Consider the following 24,417-nt stretch of genomic DNA (forward strand, 5'->3'; position numbering starts at 1 on the left):
GATTTTATCATGTCTCTTGCCATTTGCTCTCCTAGGTGCATTGCAGAATATAAACTTATTCTGCAACTCTATTCTGTAAGTCTTGTAACAACAGGAAGAAACCATAAGCCTTGCATGCAGCTCCACTACAAATGTCTAAGAAATACCAGCATCAAGACAGAATTAATTGGATTGTCCCAGTCTGTTCCAGATTTGTCTAACCAATAGACGGTAGCAATGTTCCCATCAGGGAGCTTCAGAGGTAGGAAAAACAAAATTGCCAGAAGTCCATCATGTTTCTTACTGCAGACTTAAAGCAGCAAAACACATCTGTGGCATTAATTAGTAAATGAGAAACTGTCAATGCTCTCCTTCTTAGGTAAACACAGATGAAGAGAATAGTGTGCAAGATCATTTTAATGAAGTTTAAATATAGGAAGAAAAGGAGAACTTTTATGTTGTTGAAAATACACACGGTCTGTAAGGTGCTTTTCAGTACAAGAACATATTTTCAACAAGGAGAAAGCATGTCATCTATTTATGCACTTTTAAAACACTAGGAGTTTTAACTTCTTAATCTCTTTCCTCAACAAATAGGCAAAGCTTTAATATTTTTTTGCCTTATAACACTTACCACCATCAAAGCAAGTGTCATAAAAGTAACTACCAAGCTACGCCTAGCAGAAGTTAACACTTCTGAGCAAAGTCAACAGATAGAAAATGCATCTTCCTAATATAATTAAATTTGCCACTTCAGCTGTTAAAAAAGCTGAAATTTTATACTGTGACTGAAAGATTGCATTCAATTAATTATTCCTAGTTTAAATCCTTTTTTTCCTCTAATTCCCACTTCTTCATATCCTTTAGTTTTAGGATAGCTAAAAAACCTTGGAAAGTGACATAGTTAAATTACAAAATTACAACTAATATATTGAAAGGGTAGCATAAAGGAAGCAACATGATTTTACTTTATATCTACCCCCCTCACTGAACTAGTGATTCTCTCACTCTGATTTCCAGTCAAAGAATCTTATTAAAATGTAACTTGAATCTCTAATCATTTGTATAATCAAACGATCTCCAGACATTACCCTCTGGTTTTGCTCTCCACAGGAGAAAGAAATGGATAGAGATTAGTTATCTTCTGTGAATCCATTCTTAACTTGATGCATTCCTTTGAAATTCTAGTCTTTGCAGACAAGAATATGGGAGAAAGTATTTTGAAAAAAAATATATATATATTCAAAGGAATCTTGTATGCAAAACAAAGATAACTTTTTGAACCATAGTAAATACATGTCTGTGATTGTGTACACTTTAGAGTTCATATTTAATTTACATGCATTTAACTTACTAACTAGATATGTATTGGGAATGAGCAGATAAATTAAACAAATGACACACATCATGCATGACCTGGCTGTTTTGAACTAATATAAACAATTATAGCTGTCAATGAGCATTACTTTACCTTAAATGTTGTACTATTCATTGTTTCTTAATCTGTTGATCACAGCACTTGAAACTATTTCCAGTGTATTTCATCAACACACAATAAATCTTTAGGGATTTGATTTTTTTTTTCCAGAGCTTTTATTCATGCTCTTTTCTTAGATGCTTTCAGTATAATAAAAAACTTTTTATATAAAAAAAAAAATCAAGCTACAAAACATAATAAAGTAGAACTTGCATCATCCTGAATGGGCTTGCAGTCAATCCTTTTCAATGGATTTGGCAAACAGCTCATTCTTCAGAAGCTTGATTATTGAACTCCAGTCTCAACAGCCTTCTAATAAAAACAATACATTTTGCATCCAAAATTTTACAATGACTGATGAAGTTTGCTTTTAAACCTTAGACTCATCAAGTTTGAGGACTTAAAAACTCTTAAGATATAACAATATCCTAATAACTTTAAAACTATTTAATTTACGTAGCTGACTGAATTAATGTTAGCTTTCTGTCACTGAATTCCCTTATTTTTATCAAAGCCTTATTTGTAAGCTCTTCGGTTTCGTCCCACTTGTTTTTCTCTGGGCTTGTGTATGTCACCAAGTTCTCAGTATACTGCAAGACTGACTTCAAAAACCTATGAGAAATAAAAACAGAAGAAAAACTCATTAAAGGACTTAAAAATAAAAAGCTCTCAGTGCCTGACTTAAAGTTGCTACTTTCTTCTACTTCTGAAAGAAATGCACTTGTTCATTCTCACTGCTAGAAGCAATGATTTTCAGAACTGCAATTAAACACTGACAGAGAAAGAATGCAGTCATATAATGTGTAGTACAATTTTCCCCATACTGCTTTTCTTTTCTCAGTCAGATGTTTCAGAATACAATCGTCTGTTAACTGACACACGAGGAGTAAAATTACTAACATATTAAATACCGCTTTTATATACTAAATTTTTCAATGTGATCATTCTCTGTTTATACTAAGGAGGAGTCTAATAATTAAAAATTATAACTGAATAAAATGAATTAAAAATGAATAACTGAACCACATATTTTCAACTAACTTATTTTAGTCCTTAGTGAACATTGTATAACATAACTGATGACTAATGATAGAAAGAAGGATGATAATTCTTCTGCAATAAGTCATGCTGCTCCTTTTTTTCTTCTTTACAGGATTCACATTACAGATCAAATTTATTCAAATGGCCACAAAAAGAGTGCGCATAACTCCCAACTATCACAATATAAGTTATATATACTCACTTTAGATACTGCTGATAATCAAAAAGAGTCTTCTTACAAATCAAATGGACATTGACTACTTCCAGAGTAATCAACAGTAAGATGAGCCGCAACACCGGAGACAAAAACTTAATACTAGAAATAAGGAAAAGTATTTAATTATAAACAAACTAAATCCAAATTAAATTGAAATCACTAATATAAAAAATTCCTTAGACTTCTGGATCCATCCTAAATAGTTGGATATTTAATAGTACAAAAAGAGACTACAAAAGTCAGTCAGACAAAAACAGGCCAAGTATCAAAACTATACAAAGACTATAAATTATGAAACCTCAGAAGAGAAATACATATAAATAAGACTCCAAAGAAAACCTCACCAGAACCCATTACCCCACAGATAATAAAATGGAGATCAACTGAATTACAAATATGCATTTTCAGTTTACACTGTTTCTTAAATAACGTGTTTTAACGTTTTGAGGGATACGTTAAAAAACCTGGCCAAGAAAATTGCGCTTACAGTTTTCCCAGTTTTTAAAGCAGATTCGTAAATCCTTGAAAAACACTTGTGAATGGGAACAAAATTAATGGAATCCTAAAAATCTCTCTTCTATCTAAAAGATGCTGACCCAGCCATGATAAAAAGCAGAAGAACTGAAGTAGGTAGAGTCTTGAAATCAATTTAACATATTGCATTCAGGTAAAACTCGAATGGCATTTTTATGCTTAAATAGGAAAAGCAGGAAATATATATATATAATCTAACATTTAAATGATACTTTTATTTGAAAGCTTATAATTTACACTGTAGTAGTCTAGCAGTGCTAAAAAAAAACAACAATATTAAATTGGTCTCCAATTTGAGATTTTCTGTTATTTCAATATTACTACATAACATAAACCTGTGTTGACACTTAACTCTGAAATTTTTAATGAGAACATAAACACTGCGTATTTTAAACTTGTAAAACAAAACACTGGAAGCTAGCAACAGCAGCATGCAGCCACTATACCACAGCACCATAAACATAGCCACAAAGTAAAGAAAAAACATCAACCAACCTGTTTAACATTCGTAGATAGTTATGCCTTTGGCGAGAACGTAGCGTCTTTTTCATCCACTGTTTATATCTCAACTCAGTGCTGGTAATAACTTGTTCTGACACTTGATGGCACTGTGTGCATATTTTACGGAGTACCACTAATACTTCCAGAACAGGTCGTGGAGAATAGAGTGTGCAAATGTGTTTATCACAAAGTTTTACCAGCAGCCTCCAAAAGAGGAAGTAATTGTTAATTTCAATCTTTTGCTAGATGCACCTAACATGAAATATATTTCATATTTGGTATGGTTAGATTTGCAATGTTTTAACTTAGAAAACTAATTACTCCTACCTCATGACCAAAAAAAGATCTTTATACACTCTGTGTACTCTATCGCTTTACTAAATACAATTGAAAAATTACTGGTGATGAATGTGTTTCCCATTTCAAATCAAAGAAATACAATGACAATAAACAAAAACGTCTAGCTGAAATGATACACTGAATATACCAAATCAGAGCATTGCTGTGGTTGGAGCCTCCCACTATACTTCAATTCACAATGAATTATCATCTATCATAACAAAACTTACTCAGACAAATGGTATTAACTAATACTCCCACTAGTGTATTGTCTTTCTTAAGGCAGAACAAACAGCAGACTTAACACTTCTCAATATAAAGGTGGTGCAGCCATTGTTCTAATCAACTGCACCAGATTATGAATTGTTAGGGCGACCAAATACATTTCTCCTGTCCTTTTCTGATCTACAAACATAATGTGTCACATTTCACTTTAAACACTGTTCTTACAGAACTGTTTCTTAATCTCCTTCACACCAAAATTATCTCTTAGACAGCAAAACATTAATGAGTAAAACTGATAAAAGCAGAAAACTCTTAAAATGGTTTACCAATTTAGCAATTGGGCTGCTTTTTAATAAATTAGAAAAATGCAAATTGATGAATAGAAAATGGAAGGCACACAGTCTATATATGTAAAGCAATGGATACCATCCTCTTTGCCTTATCCTGCCCACACCCAATAGGTTTGATTAGGAGCACTTTGTTCCATCATGTTTATTTAGTCATGAACCTCTTCAGAGTACCACAACAGGGCCAATTAAAAGACAAGTTGTTTTGATCATTATTCCATGTCAGTTTTAACTGGACCTACCCATATACCTCTAAAGTCTGAAAAGTGTAACAACGTATTTTCTATTTCAGAATCTTGTTACTAAAACACATAAGAAAAGAATTATGTAGTGACATATTACTATTTTTAAATGCCATGCATAGCTATGACATCAAACACATTAAAACAAAATTTCTGATGCAGTTTTAGATTAAAGCCAACTTAATCTAGTCAGCACATACATATTTACATATATTGCTTCCCCAGTCTGATTTTTTTTCCCAATGCTGAATTCTAAACTAAATCTAAATAAAGACCCAGATCTACGTCTCATTGTTGCAGCAGCAATATTGGAAAAATACATGCAATATTTCAAGTACTGTTCTGAAAGCAGGGAAATGAGTAACTTAGGTTTGAGAGTTCTCGTGCTGAGCTACGTGCAGAAGTTGACAGTGGAAACCAGGAAAACATCAAACTTACCTCTCTGTTACAACACTATTGATAGGATCATCTGGACTACAGCAATCCTGGGGCAAATATTGCTGTAATTGACAGAGGATTTCAGCCATCTTCAAAATTAAAGAACTAGTTTCAGTATTTCCTTCTAACCTTAAAAAAATAAAACATTAAAAAAAAGTAAGATTGAGATGACAACACTGTATAGTGCTCATTTGTCTAAATGGCATAGATTCAGATGTAGATATTTTGGATAGCAAGGTATTTGATAACCCCTCTTTCTACTGTCTTGGTTTTCCCTTTAAGTATAACTTTCCTCCTCCAATTAAAATCAGCCTTTTCTCAGTCTCAGTAGTCTCTTAAACTCCTCTTAATCTTCTGCTTATTCATTAAAATTGTGAAGCATACTGAATATGTGCCTGGTGCATTCCATTTTCACCTGTCAGATCTAAATCAGTGTAATTTCCTATTTAATATCTTGTGTAAAGTCTTCCATTAATTTAGTTACCAAGCCCTTTTCAGAATAAGCAATTCTTTTCTGTTTTACATCTGGTGAGACATCTTTTTGTTTTTGCTGTGATGGGCTCAATTTCTAGTTTAATTTCCTAACAGCTCCTTCAGTATCTCTTCAGAAACAGAACAGGGAGTCACTAACACCTTTGTGGTGCTTTCAAATGGTTCCTCATTGCCTTCTAGTTAGTGCATTGCTTGTAGTTTTTACACCGTATTTGCATTACAAATATGTATAGCACAGATTAAGTTTAAAAGAAAAACAAAGGGGTCTTTCCACAACCTCTTTGGTGTCTATCACCTTACTAGTAAAGAATTTTGAGACACTTTTCATCTCAAATCCTATTGTTCATAATGATTTTGAGAACTTTTTTTTTTTTTTTTTATAAACAGCATATACATACCCTTTAACTGCTTGAACATGTTCCTCAGACACTGTTGGTAATTCAGGCCATAAGTGAATGCTCTTCACACATTCCAGCACCTAAGATTCAAAAATGTACCATGAAAAATTGTATGTAAAGTACAATCTTTGACAGATAACATTTTATTTTTCTTAGTGGCTATTTTAGAAAAAAACTGCAACAATTGGTAATCAGTTCAGTAGTCATAATTGTATAAACTGACACAAATTGTTAAGGTTTATGTTAGGGTAATCAAAGCATGAAGACAGTAATTAAGACTAATTTTAAGGATTCACAATTTTATGGACTAAAATGCTTTCAACTGTAAGCATTTACCTGTTTCTTGAGTCGGGAAATTGGATGAAATCGAGAATGGTAGCAACTTGCACAACTCATCAGTGGTTTTATGATCATGTGTTCCTGATTACAAAATCAACAGTTGACAGTCAGCAGACAAAATACAACATTTTCTTCAAACTGTCCTAACTGGATGCAGACTAAGACTTAAGCTTAACTTTATGCAAGCTACCTACACTACTGAAGTCAATTAATTTCAAATGTCTGAGGGATTAAATCAATAATCTTTACAATGAGTTTTTAAAGCTTGATTTCTTTGGCATATTTCAACAATGAAACCTGACTGCAGCTGAGAGAAAAGTAACCATGAACTCTCAATGCAGCAGCATGCAAATCTTGAGAAACTAAAAAGAGATCCAAATTATAAATGGAAGATTTGTCTCAAAGGTTTTTGTTTCATATTGAAGGAAGTAATGCCAAATATGAACAGGAAATTTGTGACAGTGAATGTAATAATTGCTAATGTTAAGGAACATGTATTGCTAGACAAAAGGTGTATACAAATTCACAATATAGAGTGTGGACACAAACTGCATATCCACTTCTGAAACATTATTTATAGTGTCTCAGAGAGAACAAAAATCTCAAGCATTACATACCTCAATGGCTGAGCTACAGTTGTTCTATATACCTTTCCAACAATACAGCTGATAAACAGGCTAAGTATCAATATAATTTGACAAATCATATATAGTACTATCACTATAATCTATGGATCAACTATCTAAATAAGGAATAGTTAATCAAATTGAGATACAGTAAGAAGACTTATTCCAGAAAACTTTCTGTACTTACTTTACTACAATACTAGAAAAACATACTTGCACAGTTTTTTACTTGGAGGAACACTTTATTTCCACGAAAAGCTGCTGTAAAGAAATATGTAGTCATGACACTATCTAAAATTACATTCAGCACCCAAAAGAACTGAAAATTCTTCTGACAGCATAATATTGATCCCTACCTTAAAAGCAACTGTGTCTTCATCTGAGAATCTACAGAGAAGTGTAATTGCAAATGCAACTATCTGATTAGCCATTTCTCTAGGAAATGTTTTTAGATTGATCTCTCCATGGCTTAAATGATCTCTTATACGTGGACCCTCCTGGTGGTTCAAGAAATCCCAAAGAAATTCCTGTGGAAATTTATACCAGTGGTGGTGAGTGTTCAGAATATCATCTGAAAAATAAATATGTGTCTATAGCGGCGTTTAGAGAAAACAATGCAACTAGCGGCGTTTAGATGTTTGGAGAAAACAATGCACACTATGCTCGTAATAAAAGGGCAACTAGTCCGTCTTGCTAGCTTCTCAGGAAATTCAAAATTAACATACAAGTTATTTCATGAAGGGTAACAACAAATTTCCTTTAAATTTGTGTCCCAATTCCTACATAGCTTCACTGCCTCTGACTCTCAGTGCAATAAACTCATGTCTTTCTTGCAGTCTCAGAAGTCTCTAAATTCAACATCTCTAGTTTTCATGTTCACTGTTACGTTTGGGTTACAATATGCAGAACGTTCTCTGGTAGGTTTGCAGCTATGTTTTTATGCCATCTGCCCACCTAGTATTACATGTGCCCCAGAGGAAGTCAGAAAACAGTTTTAATTTTCACCACATGTGGCAACAGTTTTTCTCCTGCTCTATTAAGATGATCTTCAGAAGTCTAGAACAAACACCTCTGAGACATCTGTACTTCATACAGGACAATCTTAGAACCTAATTAAATGTAGCATGTTAGGTACTACTTTGTATATTTCACAGTGAAAAAAGTAACAACCTTTTGGTTCTCGGGTGCTTGAGATAAGCTACATGGAATAAATAAATAAATGATCATAAATATATCATTATTCTGAAAGAAAACAAAAATAAAACCAACAAAAAGGAGAAACAAACAAAATTACAACCACCACAAAAAGAATTTTCAAAACACTTGCCATGGCAGGTTCTTCAAGAACTGAAGGAAGCTGGTTGATTTCTTCGTTATCCAAATGCTTTTTTAGCATCTAGAAAAAAGTAATTTGAATATAAATGCATTGTTGAAAGCCAAACAATCAAAGGAAAAACACTAAGTAAATAGCTTTTCTAATATTAAGCAAATATTTCTCCCACTCCAGAAACAAGGTGTATATTTACTATTGATTAAATATTTGTCTATTTGAGACTATTTGAGATAATTCAGAAGGGCTGTAAAATTGAGGACTTCTGCTGGCAAGGCTTATTTGTGTTTATTTTGAATAGCTGAATCTAGGAAAATGGCAGAATATGTTTATTTGAGATGAAGAAATAAAAAAATAAAAACATTTAGAATAAATTAAAAACTCTTCATTAGAATTTGTATTGATTTTGATATCTTCTGGGGGGTGCCAAATTTAAAGTATGTTTTCTGCCATTATCTTCTGTTTGGAAAAATTTAGAAGTAATGCCTTATCCAACACAACAAGAAAGTGCTTTCTGATCTCTACTAATAAGAAACATGCACATGCTTGAATTCTTTCACTGATCCATATTTAAAAAAAAATAAAATCACAATTACCTCATCAAAAGTGGTGTAGAGAGCAGAAGGCTGGAACAGAAGATATTAAGAATTATATCATTTTTCAAAATAGACAGGCATATTGAAGTTATACTTATTCATTTATGTGAGATACCGGAGGTGCATGAATAGCAAAAAAAAAAAAAAGGACTCAGATTTTTTTAGCAAGTTTTTTTTTAATAAACGTAACATGATCTACTTTCATCCCTTAACTACTGTTTTTGAACACTAACCTTCAAGTAGTTTTTCATACCACTTTTAGTAGGATAAAAAAAAAAGGTGTTAATGAAACTTTACTGGAAATTTGTAAACGATGTTCCACAATTTCTTGGAATTTTGGGGGAGGAAAAACTGGAAGTGTCACCTTGCTTCTAGAATAATTATTCTGTAAATATTGTGAGTACTAAGTCATAATTGACTAGACAGAAATTTACCTCAGCTGTTAGCAATCGATTTGGACATTTATTAGTTGTAGTGAAGAGCAATCTGAGTCCAACTTCCAGCTGAGGAAGTAAGAGAATCACACAGTCAGCATACCTGAAAAAATAACAGAGATACCCAAAGGGTTTTTCTTCCCTTATAAATATAATCCAAATGGAAATTAGAGCCATCTTAGAGATATTCTTTCAGGCCAAACAATCCAGACCAAAATTCCTTTGTAATGAGGACCTTATAAACAAATATTAATGACTATCTGTGCCCAACAAAAGCTGACTACCTAGTTCAAATCAGCTCAGAGATGACACTAACTTACAAAAAGGTGGATCATAGAAGATGGAAAAAAAAAAGTACTATTTTTTTTTTTAACATGTTAATATCTGAAGAGTTACTTCCATTCACTTTCTAAAGCTCTTCTCCTTCGCTACATCTGCTGCAGTTCCTCAGCTTAAATTTCAATACATAGTTTATATTTCTAGTTGGCACAAAATAAACTAATAAGTCCACCAACTTTCTGAAGGACCATCATTACGATGCGTAACTATATGTTTTTAGGCAACAGATTGAGCAAAACGCTTTGGAATCCACAAGAGCTGCCGACTGGTATTCTATAAATAGTAAATATCTAGAAATGAAAAGACTAAAGAAATGGAAAGACTAAAGACTACAGACCAAGACTAAAAATAGGGAAAAAACAAATCAACTATTACCTGCTTTGCTTGAAAGCTGTTAAAGCAGCCATCCAAAATGGTAGCATTGATTTAAATACAAAATTAGACACTTGTACTAGCTCTTCTGCTACACAAAGTGTTTCATGATTAAGATCTGCAAGTTAGCAAAACAACATTGATAAGTTACATACAATCTACATTTTTCTAATTCATTCTTAACATTTAATTGAAAAGATTACTTCAGCACTTATAAAGGAAGACTTAAAAGCTATTCAATTTATTTCAACTATACAAGTAGAACAGCAATCACGATACATTTAATATCAGAAATTGAGTTTATAAGATTGCATTTCTACTAATAATATAAAGTGACAGCATAAACACAGTAAAAAATGCCTACAGTTTTTGAGACTAAAAGATTACACAGCAACTGGCCCCAGTTTCTATTGGGATGTTCTCCACCTGCTTCAAATACTTCAAAAAGTATAATATATCTTAATCACTTTAATTCAGTAAGAATCAGTACAATAGTATTTTAAAAATAAAAATACTGTTTCTATTTTATCAGATTTTCTGTACCAACATTTAGCATAATAAATACTTTATACTTCAATGCTACCACATAATGAAAAAAGACACTTAGAAAATCATATTATAAACACGTTCCATGACAAGCCATAAAATAAGTGCAACTTAGTAGTAGATGTTTTTCTGAAGCACACCAACAGCTACAGGATTTATACTACATAATGATTTGAATATTATCAGCTTGATATAGTTTCAAAAAGCCCCATTCTCAGTTCCGTGAACAGATGTTTCACTGAGAAATTGATTAAATAGCACAGACTATGGCCACCGTATAGACCAGGATTCCTCATATGTTGTTGTTCCTCTAAAAACAGTGGAAATACACCAAATATGGTCTGAAACTACGGTGATGAAGAGATTTTCATCTGACGCTCTTCAGGTCCTTCCCTGAGAAAAGCATCAGGGTACTGAAGATGAGGCATCATACTGTTTCACCACTACCTTCCCTGAAATATGCAGAGTACTCCAGCTGGGACTTTCGCACCTGAAACCCCCAGACTCAGGAAAAAATTAAAGATTTTGTATGACTATTAAATGAAATAAATTTTCATCATCAAAAGATTGGAACATACAGTTGAAGTTTTCATAAGCAGTAATGTTACACATTTCAGTGTGCTGCAATTATTTTGGAATACAGTATTTTTTGATTCGATAATGAGTAGAATTGCTTTTGTATTAAAAAGCGGTCCTAGAAGCACAATTGATTCATCTAAAGACAGCATATGGTATTTTAGTTAAAAGATTCAGTCTTAGAACTGCGGAAACTGCATTATTTTCAACAGCACTTTTGGACAATGAAGCAATAAAAAACAGCTAAAGGTTAAATACTTGCCTGGAAATGCAACAAGCTCCTCTAAGGTAATGAAGGTCACATAAGGTCGATGTACTAAAATAGATTTAGTTTTCAGAAGATATGTCTGTAATAACTGACCCAATCCTGCAGTTAAAAAAAGCAGCATAGCACAATATCTAGGGAGAATACCATAACATATTAGAAAAGTCTATATAACTAAATCTATTGAAAAAAATCCACATTTGTGGGTTGGGGACAAAGGTTTCTTCTGCTCTTTCAAAGAAGATCCAGTACCTGTTCTACCCATCCCTTTTGAGTAGGGGTGCTTAATGATTAACTACATCTACAAGCATGACAAAATGTGGAATTAGGAAAAAAAAAAAAAAGCATCAGTGTATTCTACTTGGCTGCTGCTGCTGCTCTCCAACCTGCTTTTTGTTCCAAGTTATTCCTGACTGTCCTAACAGACAAGGAACTGTGTTTCACAAAAGACCTTAAGTTTTCTCAGTTTTCCTGTTAGTAAAACACACTGGTCCTAAAACTGACCAGTTTCATAATGGCTTAAGTATTCTATGGAAATCCAATTCCAAAAACAGCAGCAGCAGAAAATTGTCAGGATACTGCCAAAGGCCTTAGGACACTTTAGTACTAAAATACTAAAATTTACTAATTGCTTTTTAGGAACAGTCAATCTGACTGATAAGTTTTTTACCTTAAAATAAAATAAAGTTTTTTTTTATTAACTTACTTCACAGGAATTTCTTGTGGGGATGCAAACCCATGCCACAAAACATTACGAAGATTCAGACCATATGGTGATCCAATGAATACCCTTAGTACATCCATCTAATTAATAAACAAAATGATTACTACATGAAGAAATCTATTATTTATTACCTTGTGTCTTTCCCTGACAGAAAATTTGAGAAGTTACTGAGAAACTATAATGTCTACTGTCAAAATGACTGGGCACAGCTTGTCACAGTAATGGCAACTCACTAGTTGCAATTCCCAAAGGTATTGAAAGGAAATCTTTACTTTTTTGTACATGCTATAGAATATAATAAGGAAAGAATAAAACTTAAAAACATCCTAAACAATTATGACAGGAAAACAAGTTAGATCAAATTTAGCTCTTATCAGATACATACACAATGATTTAGCAGAAATTTACATAAAAAAGGCAGGATTTGCATTCAAAGTTGTATTCCCAGACCACTATCAAACAAAAAGGGAAACTGTTTAACTGTAAGAATTGAACATTTCCACATACCACTAAGAATTCCAGAAATAATCCTTATAAAACTACTAGACTGGCTAACAAGATACAACCAATACTCTGTCCTAACAAAAAATTTACATTTGTAAAACTGTATGAGAAAGACTATCTACTTTGTTTACACAAGAGGGTAAATGTCATCAGAATTTTGTTTTATTATTTTTATGCAAATGGGAATGGGCTAACCACTTTTCTCTATTGAAAAAAAAAAAGTAGTATGGTAACAGTGATAAACCATTTTACTACAGTGGCAGTGAAGAGAAACACAACTTATTAGAAGCTGCTTATTAGGTGTGTATTTTCAGGTAGTACAACTCAAAAAGAGGCAGACAACTCTGCGGCTTGCTTACCCCTTGCCAAATATATGATACGTTGTGTATGTGGGCTTTTCATGTAGAAAAGCAAGTAAAAATATATGTGCTTGCCTTAGAAATCATTACCATTTACAATTACAATATTCACTATTTTTTGCCATATATCTCCCAGATTTTCTGCGACACCTACGTAATGAAAATTTTCCCAATATATTACAAAATTTGCAGTGCAAGCAAAGGTTATGTTTGGAAACCTGGCAAAAAGAAAACCAGCTCTGTAGTTGTTACTTATTTCAAAACTATGCACTTACTACATCTTGTCCAAAAACAACTGCAAGCTGCTCAGAAGCAAGCAAATCTCTTAGAAGGAAGGGACAATCTTTACCAATCAGTAAATATACCTATTAAAGAAGAAAAAAAAAGTAAAAGCAATTAAAGCATAAATAATTCAGTATATTTCTTTGTATTTCAAACACAGAGCTTGACTATATTATCCATTAACCATTTTCACTACTGAAAACAATCAGGGTGTTGAAGAAAGTTCTCCAGCAGCCCATTCCCTTGTTTGCTCCTGCCTCTCCTCACAGAAATTAATACATCACCAGGTCATCTGTGGAAAGTATGCTGCTCTGTTTCAGTTAAATACCTCAGAGCAGCAAAGACCTACTATATGCACACAGATTAAGCAAACATTCCTTTTTTTAAATGAAATCAGTTAGTGAGTGCATTCACACAAGCAACTCTACCAGCACAGGTGAAGGGGAACCAGAACACTTCCATTAGCACAACTGGATCCAGAAAAGAACATCTGTCCAACTGCAGGTGTTGCTATGCTACTGTGTACTACTACATTACAGGGTAACTTCAGTTTTTCAAAGTGCAATTAAATCCAAGAGCTCGTTCTCATTTTATAAAACCAAACCTGCAATTGAATACACATGGTGGCACTTACATCACCCAAAGCTCTCTCCAAGCATGATGTTAGCTTCATTAAGCCAAGAGCAACTTGTGTAGCTTGTGCATATTGTAGAACATCAAATACTTCAAGAAATAACTGTGATTTGTGGGGAAAAGACAAAGAACATTGCATTAAATATTCAGAAGGAGAAATCAAATTGTCAAAGGAACACAAAAACGTGACCTAAATATTCCTCCGTGATTGTCATTATGCAACTACAGAATGAAAACCATGCCACGGTGATAAAACTGCAGATGTCTGGAGGGTTACTTCCCTAGCCCATCTCTTGTATTTTTGGTCACAACTTATCTATAGGCTCACATCTGAAGAAACATTATAACTAACTTTACACGGTAGTATTTGATATTAGACACCTATTATTAGTCTTTACAGAAAATCCTACCATCTTAGCTTAGAACAGGCCCAAAGCACCACGTGTTCTTTTTGTGGCAGCATATATAAAATCTAACTATAGAGTCAGGAAAATTAGAAGTGACAATGTATCACAGAAGGACAATTAGTTACAAATTCTAATCACTTTGGTTCATTGATCTCTCTTGTTTATTCTTATACTGAACTTCCACAATGAGATCATGTGTCAAAATACAAACTGTCAACAGACATTTCCATACCTCCGTGTAGTTTGTCCAGCGGAACCATGCTGAATACTGAACTACGAATTGCTCTTTGGTCAGAGATTTAAAGTGCAAATTAATGGATTCACATATAGGTCCAAGTGATTGTACACTTTTGACATAATCCACACTTTGATCTTCAATTGAAAAACAGGTGATTAGAATACCAAACTTACAAAGGTCCAATATTTTAAAAGCCATAAGAAGTAAAATCTCCTGTAGCCCGTGTACGTATTTAGCTCAAACAATTTTATCCAGATTATTTTAACACAACTGATACACTACAATTTACTGTCCAAAAGAGCACACAAATGAACTACGGAAAAGCATAGTGTGAAACCAGGTAAGATCAAATGCCTTCTCCAAAACAAAATAAAAAAGACTTAATGCAAGAACATGTGGAATTAAAGGGGATTATTATGTTCTATCTTCTTTGAAAGGGGAAGAACCTATTAGTGAAAGAGTACAGTAATTCTATACAACCAAATTGGAAGCTAGTGCAGGCTCAGAAGCCTCGACCAAATTGCACCACTTACACCCGTTAAAGAATGCAGATGGATGTGGCGCTTGTAGAGTGGTATCATTGCTTTTCTTTGGTGCGACATTTTGAAGCAAAATATATTATTCTGATTCACTGAAAAATATTGCTTGAGGCAGATATATCTATCAGTTTTACCATCTCTGGAAATTAATAAAAGCTTACAGTTTGTCAAATGAAAAATCAGCCAGTTCATCAGGACACATATTTTGTTTTGCTTAACAAACAATTACAAACTACGTACAGAAGTGAAAGTTGGTAAAATAAGAACTGAAGCAGTAGTAGGTCTACTTATACCTCCCAGGTGTTTTAAATTTACTGCAAAAAGCATATAAAGGGCATAGAAGAAACCAATTATGAGGCAGGAGAGAGGCAGAACTGAATCTCTTACATAAACACACAAGGAGCTGTGAATTGAGCAGAATAAGGAAGGAGGAGGTACCTATGTAGCGCAGATTACATGAATCTTAGGAGTCAGCAATAACTAAATAATAAACATGGATGAAATGTTTAAAGCTCCTTGTAGATAAGTAATATACATACTCTAGCAAGTGAAACTGATGCTATACTGTAATAAAATGTTATGACTAAGCCAGTAGTACTATCAACTGTACTGAGATGCTACATCAGTCTTTATGTATCATTACTACAGAAGGTAAACACCAACCTGATTCAAGGTAATGCAAATGCTCTGTAACAGCTTGCCAATGTACTTCTCCATTTTCAGACACAATATCATTAATATCATAGATGTCTTTTTTCTCAAATCCAAGTTTGCAAATCATGTAATGCACAGGTGGAGAAAGACAAGTACTGACTGCATCTGGGAGTGCCATCTAGAACACACAAAAAAGGTTCTTGCATTAATAAAGTATGTAAGAACAAGCAAATTATTATTGAAGGATACCTGTAAGCACAGATACACAGATAGCAATATAGGATCTGTAAATAAGTAATACAGAATCTGTAAACAGGTTAAGTTTTGGAACGCAATTTTCATCTATACATATTATGAAAGGAATTCTCTGAGCAGAACCACTTTGTAGAAAAGTCAGGAGGAGGAGGGACAGAATTACTCTTATTTGCATATACCAGTTTGGTGTATTTCTGAATGGTTACATCTACCAAGCTAGTGACAAGGAAGAAATTCTTTCGTGGTGAGGCTCTGGCACAGGCTGCCCAGAGAAGCTGTGGGTGCCCCATCCCTGGAGGTGTTCAAGGCCAGGCTGGATGGGGCTTTGGGCAACCTGCTCTGGTGGGAGGTGTCCCTGCCCATGGCAGGGGGTTGGAACTGGGTGGTCTTTAAGGCTCCTTCCCACCTAAACCATTCTGTGATTGTATGAAGACAGACAGAAGAAAAAGATCACAGCCTGTACGTATCTTCTGCAAAATCTCTGACCTTTGTGCAGAAATTGACATTACTTCAAGCAAAAACAAGTGCTTCAGTAGTCTCTTGCTACCAGCAAGAAAAGAGCAAGTAAATTCCGCGTGAGTTGGTAATAATGGTAAAACAATCCAAATATAAATACTACCTGCATCTTTGTCTAAATGGGAACTTAGACTCATTCAGAAGCATATACTGAATATGCAAAAAGATAGAATGAAAGATATACATGATAGATATGAAACAATATGCAAAAATTAGAACCATTCACACTAATAAGAAGGAATACATTTCTGACTTAGTAAAAAAGTTTCTCCATTGAAAAGGCATAAAAGACAGCTAAGAAATTGCTTAAAAACAAAGGATGGCAATAAAAATGCAAGGGGGTTAGCGTTAAATAAACATACGCAACACGTTGTTTCCTCTTTAATTATGAATTCAGACTCACAAAATCTATTTTCTGAATTCGAGGCTTTAGGGAATCGCTACGAAACTGCGCAGGTAACGCCACAAACACCCCCGCTCCTACACGGACCCGCTACCAGCTGCCATCGGGAGCACCCCGCCCGCGGTTCCCCACCAACCCCAAGCGCTCACAAACCACGAAATTCAGCCCTTCGCGTCGCTCCGAGGCGCACCAGGCTTCTCCAGCGGAGGCCGGGCATCAGACCAAAGTCCACAGGACCGCGGCAACCCGCCGGTGCCCCGAATAAAGGCGGCGGGGAACCAAGAGCCAAGGCAGCGCGTCCCCCTCCCTCCTCTTTCGCCGCAGCCCGGCGGCCATTACCTCCCTGCTGCCCGCCCCGCGCCCCGCGTCACGGCGCTCTGCGGGTACTGGGGGAAGGCCCCGCCCGGCCCCACGCTGCCGGCCGGGAAGGAGGCGAGGGCTGGCCGGCACCAGTGGCCCCCGGCCTGCGTTGAGCCATGGAGACGCGCCCCAAGGCTGAGCGGCGCCTGAGCCTGTCGGTTGCCCAGCGAGAGCGGCCGGGCCGGCTGGTGGAGGCTGTGAAGGTGGCGGCAACGGTTGTAGCGGCGGCGGCGGCGTGCACCCCGGGGGGTTGGCGGGGGTGGCCGCTTCGCCACCGCTTTGGTGGCCCTGTCGCAGGCGTTAAAGCCGGCCTGTTGAGAAATGGTGTTTTGTCCAAGTGGCGGAGGCTCTCATCCCTTGGTGTACAAGCTCCTGCCTGCCCAAGGTTAAGCCAGCACGGCACAGTCCAGTACCGTGAGAGCCGACTTCTGTACAGCCCCTGTGAAACCAGGTTGTCTGGCTTCGATAGGGCCTTTCCAGAGGGATGTAGAGGCTCGATAGAAATGTAACAGCAACACTGAGAATCATAGAATAGAATCATTAGGGTTGGAAATGACCTTCAAAATCATCTGGCCCAACCATCACCCTACTACCGATGTCAGCCACTAAACCATGTCCCTAAGCACCACGTCCAACCTTTCCTTGAACGCCCCCAGGGATGGTGACTCCAACACCTCCCTGGGCAACCCATTCCAGTGCCTGACTGCTCTTTCTGAGAAGAAATGTCTCCTCATTTCCAACCTGAACCTCCCCTGGCACAACTTGAGGCCATTCCCTCTAGTCCTATCACCAGTTATCTGTGAGAAGAGGCCGACCCCCAACACTGTGCTAGAACTTGGAATCCCACGCTAATAATGCACATGAAGAAGCAAATTGTACCGTCTAGTGTTTGTATGGTGAAATACAGAAGTGGATTTACTTATTAACCCATTGAAAGTCTTGGTTAATACAATCATAACGATAAAACCGTGCAGAGAGATCAATAAGGATTTTGGTTACCTCATTAGCAAAAGAAGAAATGTTTATGGAAACTTTTGTCACTGCTAATAGCACTTAAGCTTCTAATAGCACCATTTGAAGCTGGGTGCTATAGACACAAATTTTCTTCCGCCTGCAATTGTACAGGGTGAAGATCTTGTGACTCATATTGAATCACAATAGCAAAGAGTTGCTGTTTAGATTGTAACCATTTTCACAGACTCAGTTATATTGAAAAGGTTTGGGATACTCATCTGGGAAGCTCAGATAGCAGAGTTGATTTTTCTTTTTTCCTTTCATTTTTTTTTTCCCTCCTGCTAGAGGACATGGGATAAGCAGATAGGTGCTACAGCTTTCATAGCTTAACCTTCATAGTTCTGAGTTTCTGACAATGAGTGTCCACAGCCTCAGTGCAAATTTGTCTGCTCCTTCCGTTTTAGTGTAATGTCAGTACTATTCAGAGCTTGTGCTGTTGGCATAGTATCAACAAACACCTGCAGCCACTTTGCATTAGGGCTGCCAACATCACTAGTTTGTAGCAGAGTTATCCAACGGTGAGGAACTGGGAGAGAGATGCAGGTAATGTCTTTAGTGTCAACATGGCTAATGAGTGATATCATAAGGAAGAAACTGCATTGCATCCCTTATTCTCAAACTCCTCTGACTGAAAGATTTGTGAACCCCAAAGTAGTGCATCTTTTCAAATAGTTATTATTAGAGCTTTCTGTTACCCACAAATGTATTTTTTTCCCTATGCCTTTTAACATAAGCCTTTCCCTGTAGTGTTATATCACCCTCATGCTCTCTTCTGGCAAGTAGCTGATGATTTTCTCTGGTCTAAGTTCTCTCTGTAGTAAGAAAGTGGAGCAAGGGGCTGAAGAATCAGCAAAACTGGAATGTGGTTAGGAGGTAGCTGGTATTGAAGACCACTGTCTGTAGCAGTTGTTACAATCTCATTGGTACCACATGCTTTTCTGTCTCTGTCTTTTGTTATTGTTTTACAATTGTGTTTTAAGCCAACTGTAGAGGACAGCAGGTGATGACATCTATATGCATCATCAGACTTGCTGCTTGCATTCATAGAAGGCCAAGTTTTGTTATGTGTATTAAAAGAATGATATTGCATGAGCTGGATGGGGAGAAAACTTGGATCTTCAGAGTTCTCATGACACATAAAGAATTACTACTCTGCTTTGAAGTTCCAAGCAAAATTACAAAGCTTGCAGATGAAAGTATCTTTTTCTTTTTAATGAGCACATTAAGACATTAATACGTAAGGCATATATTTAGTAGCATCACAGCAGTGAGGACAAGTAAAATTTCCTAGTAAATGAACCAAGCATATATTTTGGATTTTGTGTATAATTTTTGAATGAAAAGCTTGAAATTGTGATTAACAGTCTCAGGCACATTTTTTTTTTCCCGTATAAAATGGAGTGAATGCAGAGTGCAGGTATGGCATACTTGCTTGACTGAGATTAAATACAAACTTAATTGAGGCTTCATTGGAAAATAAATGAAAATTGAACAGAAGTTAACCACCATTCTCTTTTTCAGTGAAAGTGAAGGTCTTAAAACAGCCAGAGGAAAAAATCTCAAATTTCTAGCTTTTCCGCTTTTTCATAACATAGACTGTTTTTTTCCTCATAACTATATACCATAAAGTATCATTTAGAGCCTGTAAAACACTAAGCCATTTACATCTAATGCAGACTTTCTTATTATTTTTGCACAGATGAAAGGAAAATGGAAGCAATCTGTTTTTGAACCTTTAGCTCCCCTGGAAGAAGAATATTTCAGTGATTCAACAAAAAATAGGCGACTGCCATTCAGAGCTAGTAGGGCAAAGATAAAATATGCTAATACATACAGACTAGAGTCATATAATAAGTTTCGGGATTATTTAGTAAGAGACAAAGCTCAAGCAATACTAACGGTATAGTACTTTTTAAATGAATTTTCTACTTTTTTTTTTTTTCAACAGCAGTTTGTCTTGCAAAGATTAAGCAACTTCCGCTGTTCCATTAATATGAACTTAAAACATAGGCATAAATGTTTGCAGACTTAAGTTTTGGCACACATGTAGTATAAATGTACTATGTTTCACAAGGTGCAGAAGGCCCTCTGTGAGTTAGCCACTAAGCTTGTGCTGTTCAGATGGAGCTGAAGCTTAAACTCTTACCCATTTCTAATCAAAGTAAGCTATAGTACAATTCAAAGTACCCTGGCCTCCCTCCAAAATATCTGGATATCCAAAGATCCTGATCTTGGATTTGTGAAATTCTACTTTGATTGGTTCTGTTAATATCACTTGACCAGCATAACATACGCTTGGTGTCCTTGACAGTCTGACTGCCACACATAAAAATTAAGCAGAAAATAATAAGAACAATCTGTTAAAATGTAGCTGCTCCTGATACCTTGAAAAGTTACAACTAACTCTTGTAATTCTGAGGACAGGCCTTCAATATATGGAACAGGTATTTGTAAAACTATTTTCCAGTGAAGTGAGCCTAAGTGCTGGAGAATAATACACCCCTGTTTGTTGAAATGAGATTGGCTGTATATGTGTAATTGTAACTTTCAAAAAATAGATAAAGCATTTCATATTAAAAATAATGCAGCTTTTGCTGTTTGGGAGCAGCAGCTATATTTTACAGTCTATTCTACTCCTTATTTTTTCTAATGAAAATACCTGTAAAAATTTCTTGCAAAGAACTACCTGGATGAAAACTAAGATCTTTCAAAATTGTTTTTGATAGAATAAACTTCAACAAGGCAACTATGATGCAGTTTCTAGTCCCTCCTTGTGTGCTTCAATCTCTGAAGAGATATTAACAGCTACGAAGGAAATGGGCTTTGACCGTTATAAGTACGTGGTATCAGTGCTAATTGTGGAAAAGGCAGGTCAAGCAATACATGTGAGCAAACGAATTATTCTTAATATCTTTTGCAAATTGAAAGTAATTTTTAGAAGTGTATGTTATCTCCTAGGCATTAATCCACATAGAGCAATGTAACATGAAGTAGTCTTGGAGCTTTTAGGTTCCTTAGGGAAGTAGTGTACTAGGTGACAAAGGCACTGCTGTGTTTCTGACTAACCCTGTTAAGGTGTGTGTTTGGTTTAGGTTGTTTTTTGTTTGTTTGTTTTGTTTTGAGTTCAGTAACGGTGGTAAGGAGCCCATGCTGCTTTTCTCTATCGACTGGTTATTTCCACTGTGTGCTGTGCCAGTACAATTGCATGACATCAGTGAATATTTTTTTCCTCCTCTATTTCTAGAGAAGTTTGATCTTCAGTTAGGTCATCAAATGTCAGAGTAAAATGCAGTGCAGTTGTGGCAGGGGGTGATATGGGAAGGAATAGGTGCAAGGAAAGGAATGGAAACTGTTTTAACTGGAGCTGCCACCAAATGGATACTCCTGGGACTACACCTGGGACAACAGTGACCTGAACTTGGTACAACCAAAACAAAAAGTATTTATTTGACTGCAATTTTCCTGTGTTGTGTGATAATTTACATGTGTTGCAAGCTGTCTTTGGCCTTCAGCACACTTTTTTGTCTCTTGCTGAGAATTAGAAAACACTTATAGTAGTTGAACCGCAGCTGGTGTTAAAACCTGGTGTTTTGCTCAGGTGATGTCATACCTTGTTCTTAATGGCTTCTGTGAAATACTGTTTGAAGGGACGCTGTCTGAGGCTAGTCTATGAAGGTCCTACATCTACCCACTTTTCCTGGAGCCGTGGTGCAGTACATTGCTTCCTAATTCGTACTATATGGGTGTAGAGCTGTAGGAGAAAGATGGATTACTGAAATGTTCCAAATTAACTTTTTATTTTTTTTTTCTCTTGAAGATTATATTTATTTTAGCAGTGAATTTACACATTAGCTTTCAGAAGAATTTTACCAAAAAAAATGAGAGCCCAGTAGATAGTCACAAGTATACTGGTAGAGGTGGAAGTGGCAATCACTTTTTACTTGGATTTGTTGCCAGAAATGGTGTCTGTCGATGTCACGTTTGAAGGGATGCTGTTACAGTATGCTAAAGTGGTAAGAAGTGAACATGACAGAGCTGAGTTTTTGGTGTAGACATTTCTGGGACAACTGGGGTGGGAGCTTTAATGTGAAGCAAGAACATATATTTTCATATCAGATTGCATTTGTTCATTTTCACTGTCATTTTGCAGTTGCTTTTACTACTTGTGGCTCTCATAATGCAATTATGTCAGCATTTATGTAATGCACGTGTTATTTAAAGTATAAAAATTGTGCTATATATAATCTCACAAATGGCTTTATCTTTTCTTTCCTTTAGGTTGCCAGCAGATGGGTCTGGGATGTTCAAAGAGACAGCTGGGTTTCAGCTAAATATGAAACGGAAACATTTATAGCACTGGCTTTGGTAATGGCTTGCTATTATGAGTAATGCTCTAAAAAGCGCACCTATTTTTGTGCATCACAGGACTTGGTATATTTGAAAATTTTCAGAACATCAGTCTACCAACAACATTTGCCCCAAATCTGGTACTAAAATATAGATGCTGACATATAGTTGGGATAATTTTGCTCATTTTTCTTTGTAAAAATAACTTCTGAAATGTGCGTGGTTAAGTACATGTGGGCTTCATCTGTCATAATGCTCTGAAGCAGCTGGTGTAAAGCCAGACTTTGTGCAATTTTGAATGTTTGTTGCATGCCTAGAGCTGTTAACGAATGCTTGCAATAAATTGTAGGTGTCTGTTTTCTTAAAAGTGTGCTTTTTGAAAGAGGAGGCAGCGCTCAGTTTTTTTTTTTTCTCGGTTGTATTTATGATAAGATGCCGGTTCGCGTAGAAACGTGAAGTGGGAAGCCATCTTTTGCACGCTTGCATTGTGCACCATTTCCAAAGGCTTGCCTTGAGCGAGGTGTGAATTTAATCCCCGGCTTCCCCGGGTTCCAGCCTTGCGTTAAGCATCAGCAGCGTTCAACCTGGTGCCCAGGGGCCGAGCTCAGCCAGCCTGGCCATTTCAGCGGCGCGAGTCCTAATGGCCGAGACAGGCTGACAGCGCGCTCGGTGCCACGGCTGCCGACAACCCGTCCGCACCGGGCGTGCACGGCGATGGCTGCGCTCCTCGAAGCGGCGCTGGCCGCCCCGCGAGGCACGCAGGCAGGGGCTGCTGTGCACGGAGGCGGGGCGCGGGGCCCCATTGTTCAAAGCGGAGGCGTGCGAGCCTCGCAGCCGGGCTCCCGGTGCGGCGGGGCGGCTCCCGGCGGGGGTCCCTCACCGTGCCGTGGGAGGGGCCCGGCGCTTTGTGGGCTTTGCGGCGGGGTCTGTCCGCGCTCTGCCTTCAGCCGCCCGCCGCGGCGGGGGCGGCGCCGGGCGGGGGGCGCGGGGCGGCGCGCACCGTGCGCGCTCCCTGCGCGCAGCGGCGGGGCCGGACGCCGGTGCCCTCCTCCGGGGGGGGGGGGGGGGAGCGCGCCCCCCGTGCACCCCTCCTGCGGTGGTTGATGGTTCACAAGCGTAGCTCGTCCCCGGCTGACGTGCCCGGAGACGGGAGCCCGGCGGCGGCGGAGCGGCCCAGCCCAGCCCTGCCGGCTGCCAGCGGCTCCCGTGCCGGGCGGCGGCGGCGGCGCTCGGCGCTGCCCACCCGCGGGGGATGCTGCCCCTGCGCCCCGCGCTGCTGCACAAGCGCTACCGCGGCGGATCGGCGCCGCGCTCCCGGCCGGGCCGCGCGGCCGCACGGGCGGCGGCGGCAGGAGGAGGAGGAGGAGGCGGCGGCGGCGGAGGGCGCGGAGGCGGCGGCAGCGGCGGGTCCCCGTCGCCGTGCCCGCGGGGCGGCGGCGCTGCCGTCGGGGCGGGCCGCGCGTCGGTCCGGCGGCGCGGGCCGGGGTCGCCGCGGGCTGCCCGGAGGGGGGCGGAGCAGGATCTGCGCG

The 24,417-nt window shown here is 37.6% G+C and overlaps 2 protein-coding genes across 10 annotated transcripts; one reads left to right on the forward strand and one right to left on the reverse strand.

Annotated features, from left to right (window-relative positions):
* Positions 1–378: 378 nt before the first annotated feature.
* Positions 379–17,645, reverse strand: ERMARD (ER membrane associated RNA degradation). 5 transcript variants are annotated; one of them, XM_013194679.3, is made up of 18 exons: positions 17,507–17,645; positions 16,003–16,171; positions 14,795–14,934; positions 14,157–14,258; positions 13,516–13,605; positions 12,360–12,457; positions 11,651–11,787; positions 10,270–10,384; positions 9,556–9,658; positions 9,122–9,151; positions 8,523–8,591; positions 7,552–7,722; positions 6,567–6,650; positions 6,231–6,310; positions 5,341–5,469; positions 3,744–3,953; positions 2,700–2,813; positions 379–2,068 (listed from the first exon to the last, which is right to left on the reverse strand). In XM_013194679.3, exons 2-18 carry the CDS (start codon positions 16,169–16,171, stop codon positions 1,909–1,911), a joined length of 2,001 nt encoding a protein of 666 aa, XP_013050133.3. In that variant the 5' UTR covers positions 17,507–17,645; the 3' UTR covers positions 379–1,908. The 5 variants fall into 5 exon arrangements, with proteins under 5 accessions (XP_013050133.3, XP_013050130.3, XP_013050131.3 ...); XM_013194676.3 differs by having other exon boundaries at positions 17,358–17,583; XM_013194677.3 differs by having other exon boundaries at positions 17,321–17,583.
* Positions 17,592–23,288, forward strand: DYNLT2 (dynein light chain Tctex-type 2). Of its 5 annotated transcripts, none has more exons than XM_048045919.2 (4): positions 17,592–17,730; positions 20,241–20,441; positions 21,268–21,426; positions 22,820–23,288. In XM_048045919.2, the coding sequence occupies exons 1-4, from the start codon at positions 17,644–17,646 to the stop codon at positions 22,928–22,930; spliced, it is 558 nt and encodes a 185-aa protein (XP_047901876.1). In that variant the 5' UTR covers positions 17,592–17,643; the 3' UTR covers positions 22,931–23,288. The 5 variants fall into 5 exon arrangements, with proteins under 5 accessions (XP_047901876.1, XP_047901875.1, XP_013050137.1 ...); XM_048045918.2 differs by having other exon boundaries at positions 17,604–17,742; XM_013194683.3 differs by lacking the exon at positions 17,592–17,730 and adding an exon at positions 17,763–17,912.
* The last annotated feature ends 1,129 nt before the right edge of the window (positions 23,289–24,417 follow it).

Source organism: Anser cygnoides, chromosome 3 (assembly GCF_040182565.1).
Source record: "Anser cygnoides isolate HZ-2024a breed goose chromosome 3, Taihu_goose_T2T_genome, whole genome shotgun sequence".
NCBI classification, from domain to species: Eukaryota; Metazoa; Chordata; class Aves; order Anseriformes; family Anatidae; genus Anser; species Anser cygnoides.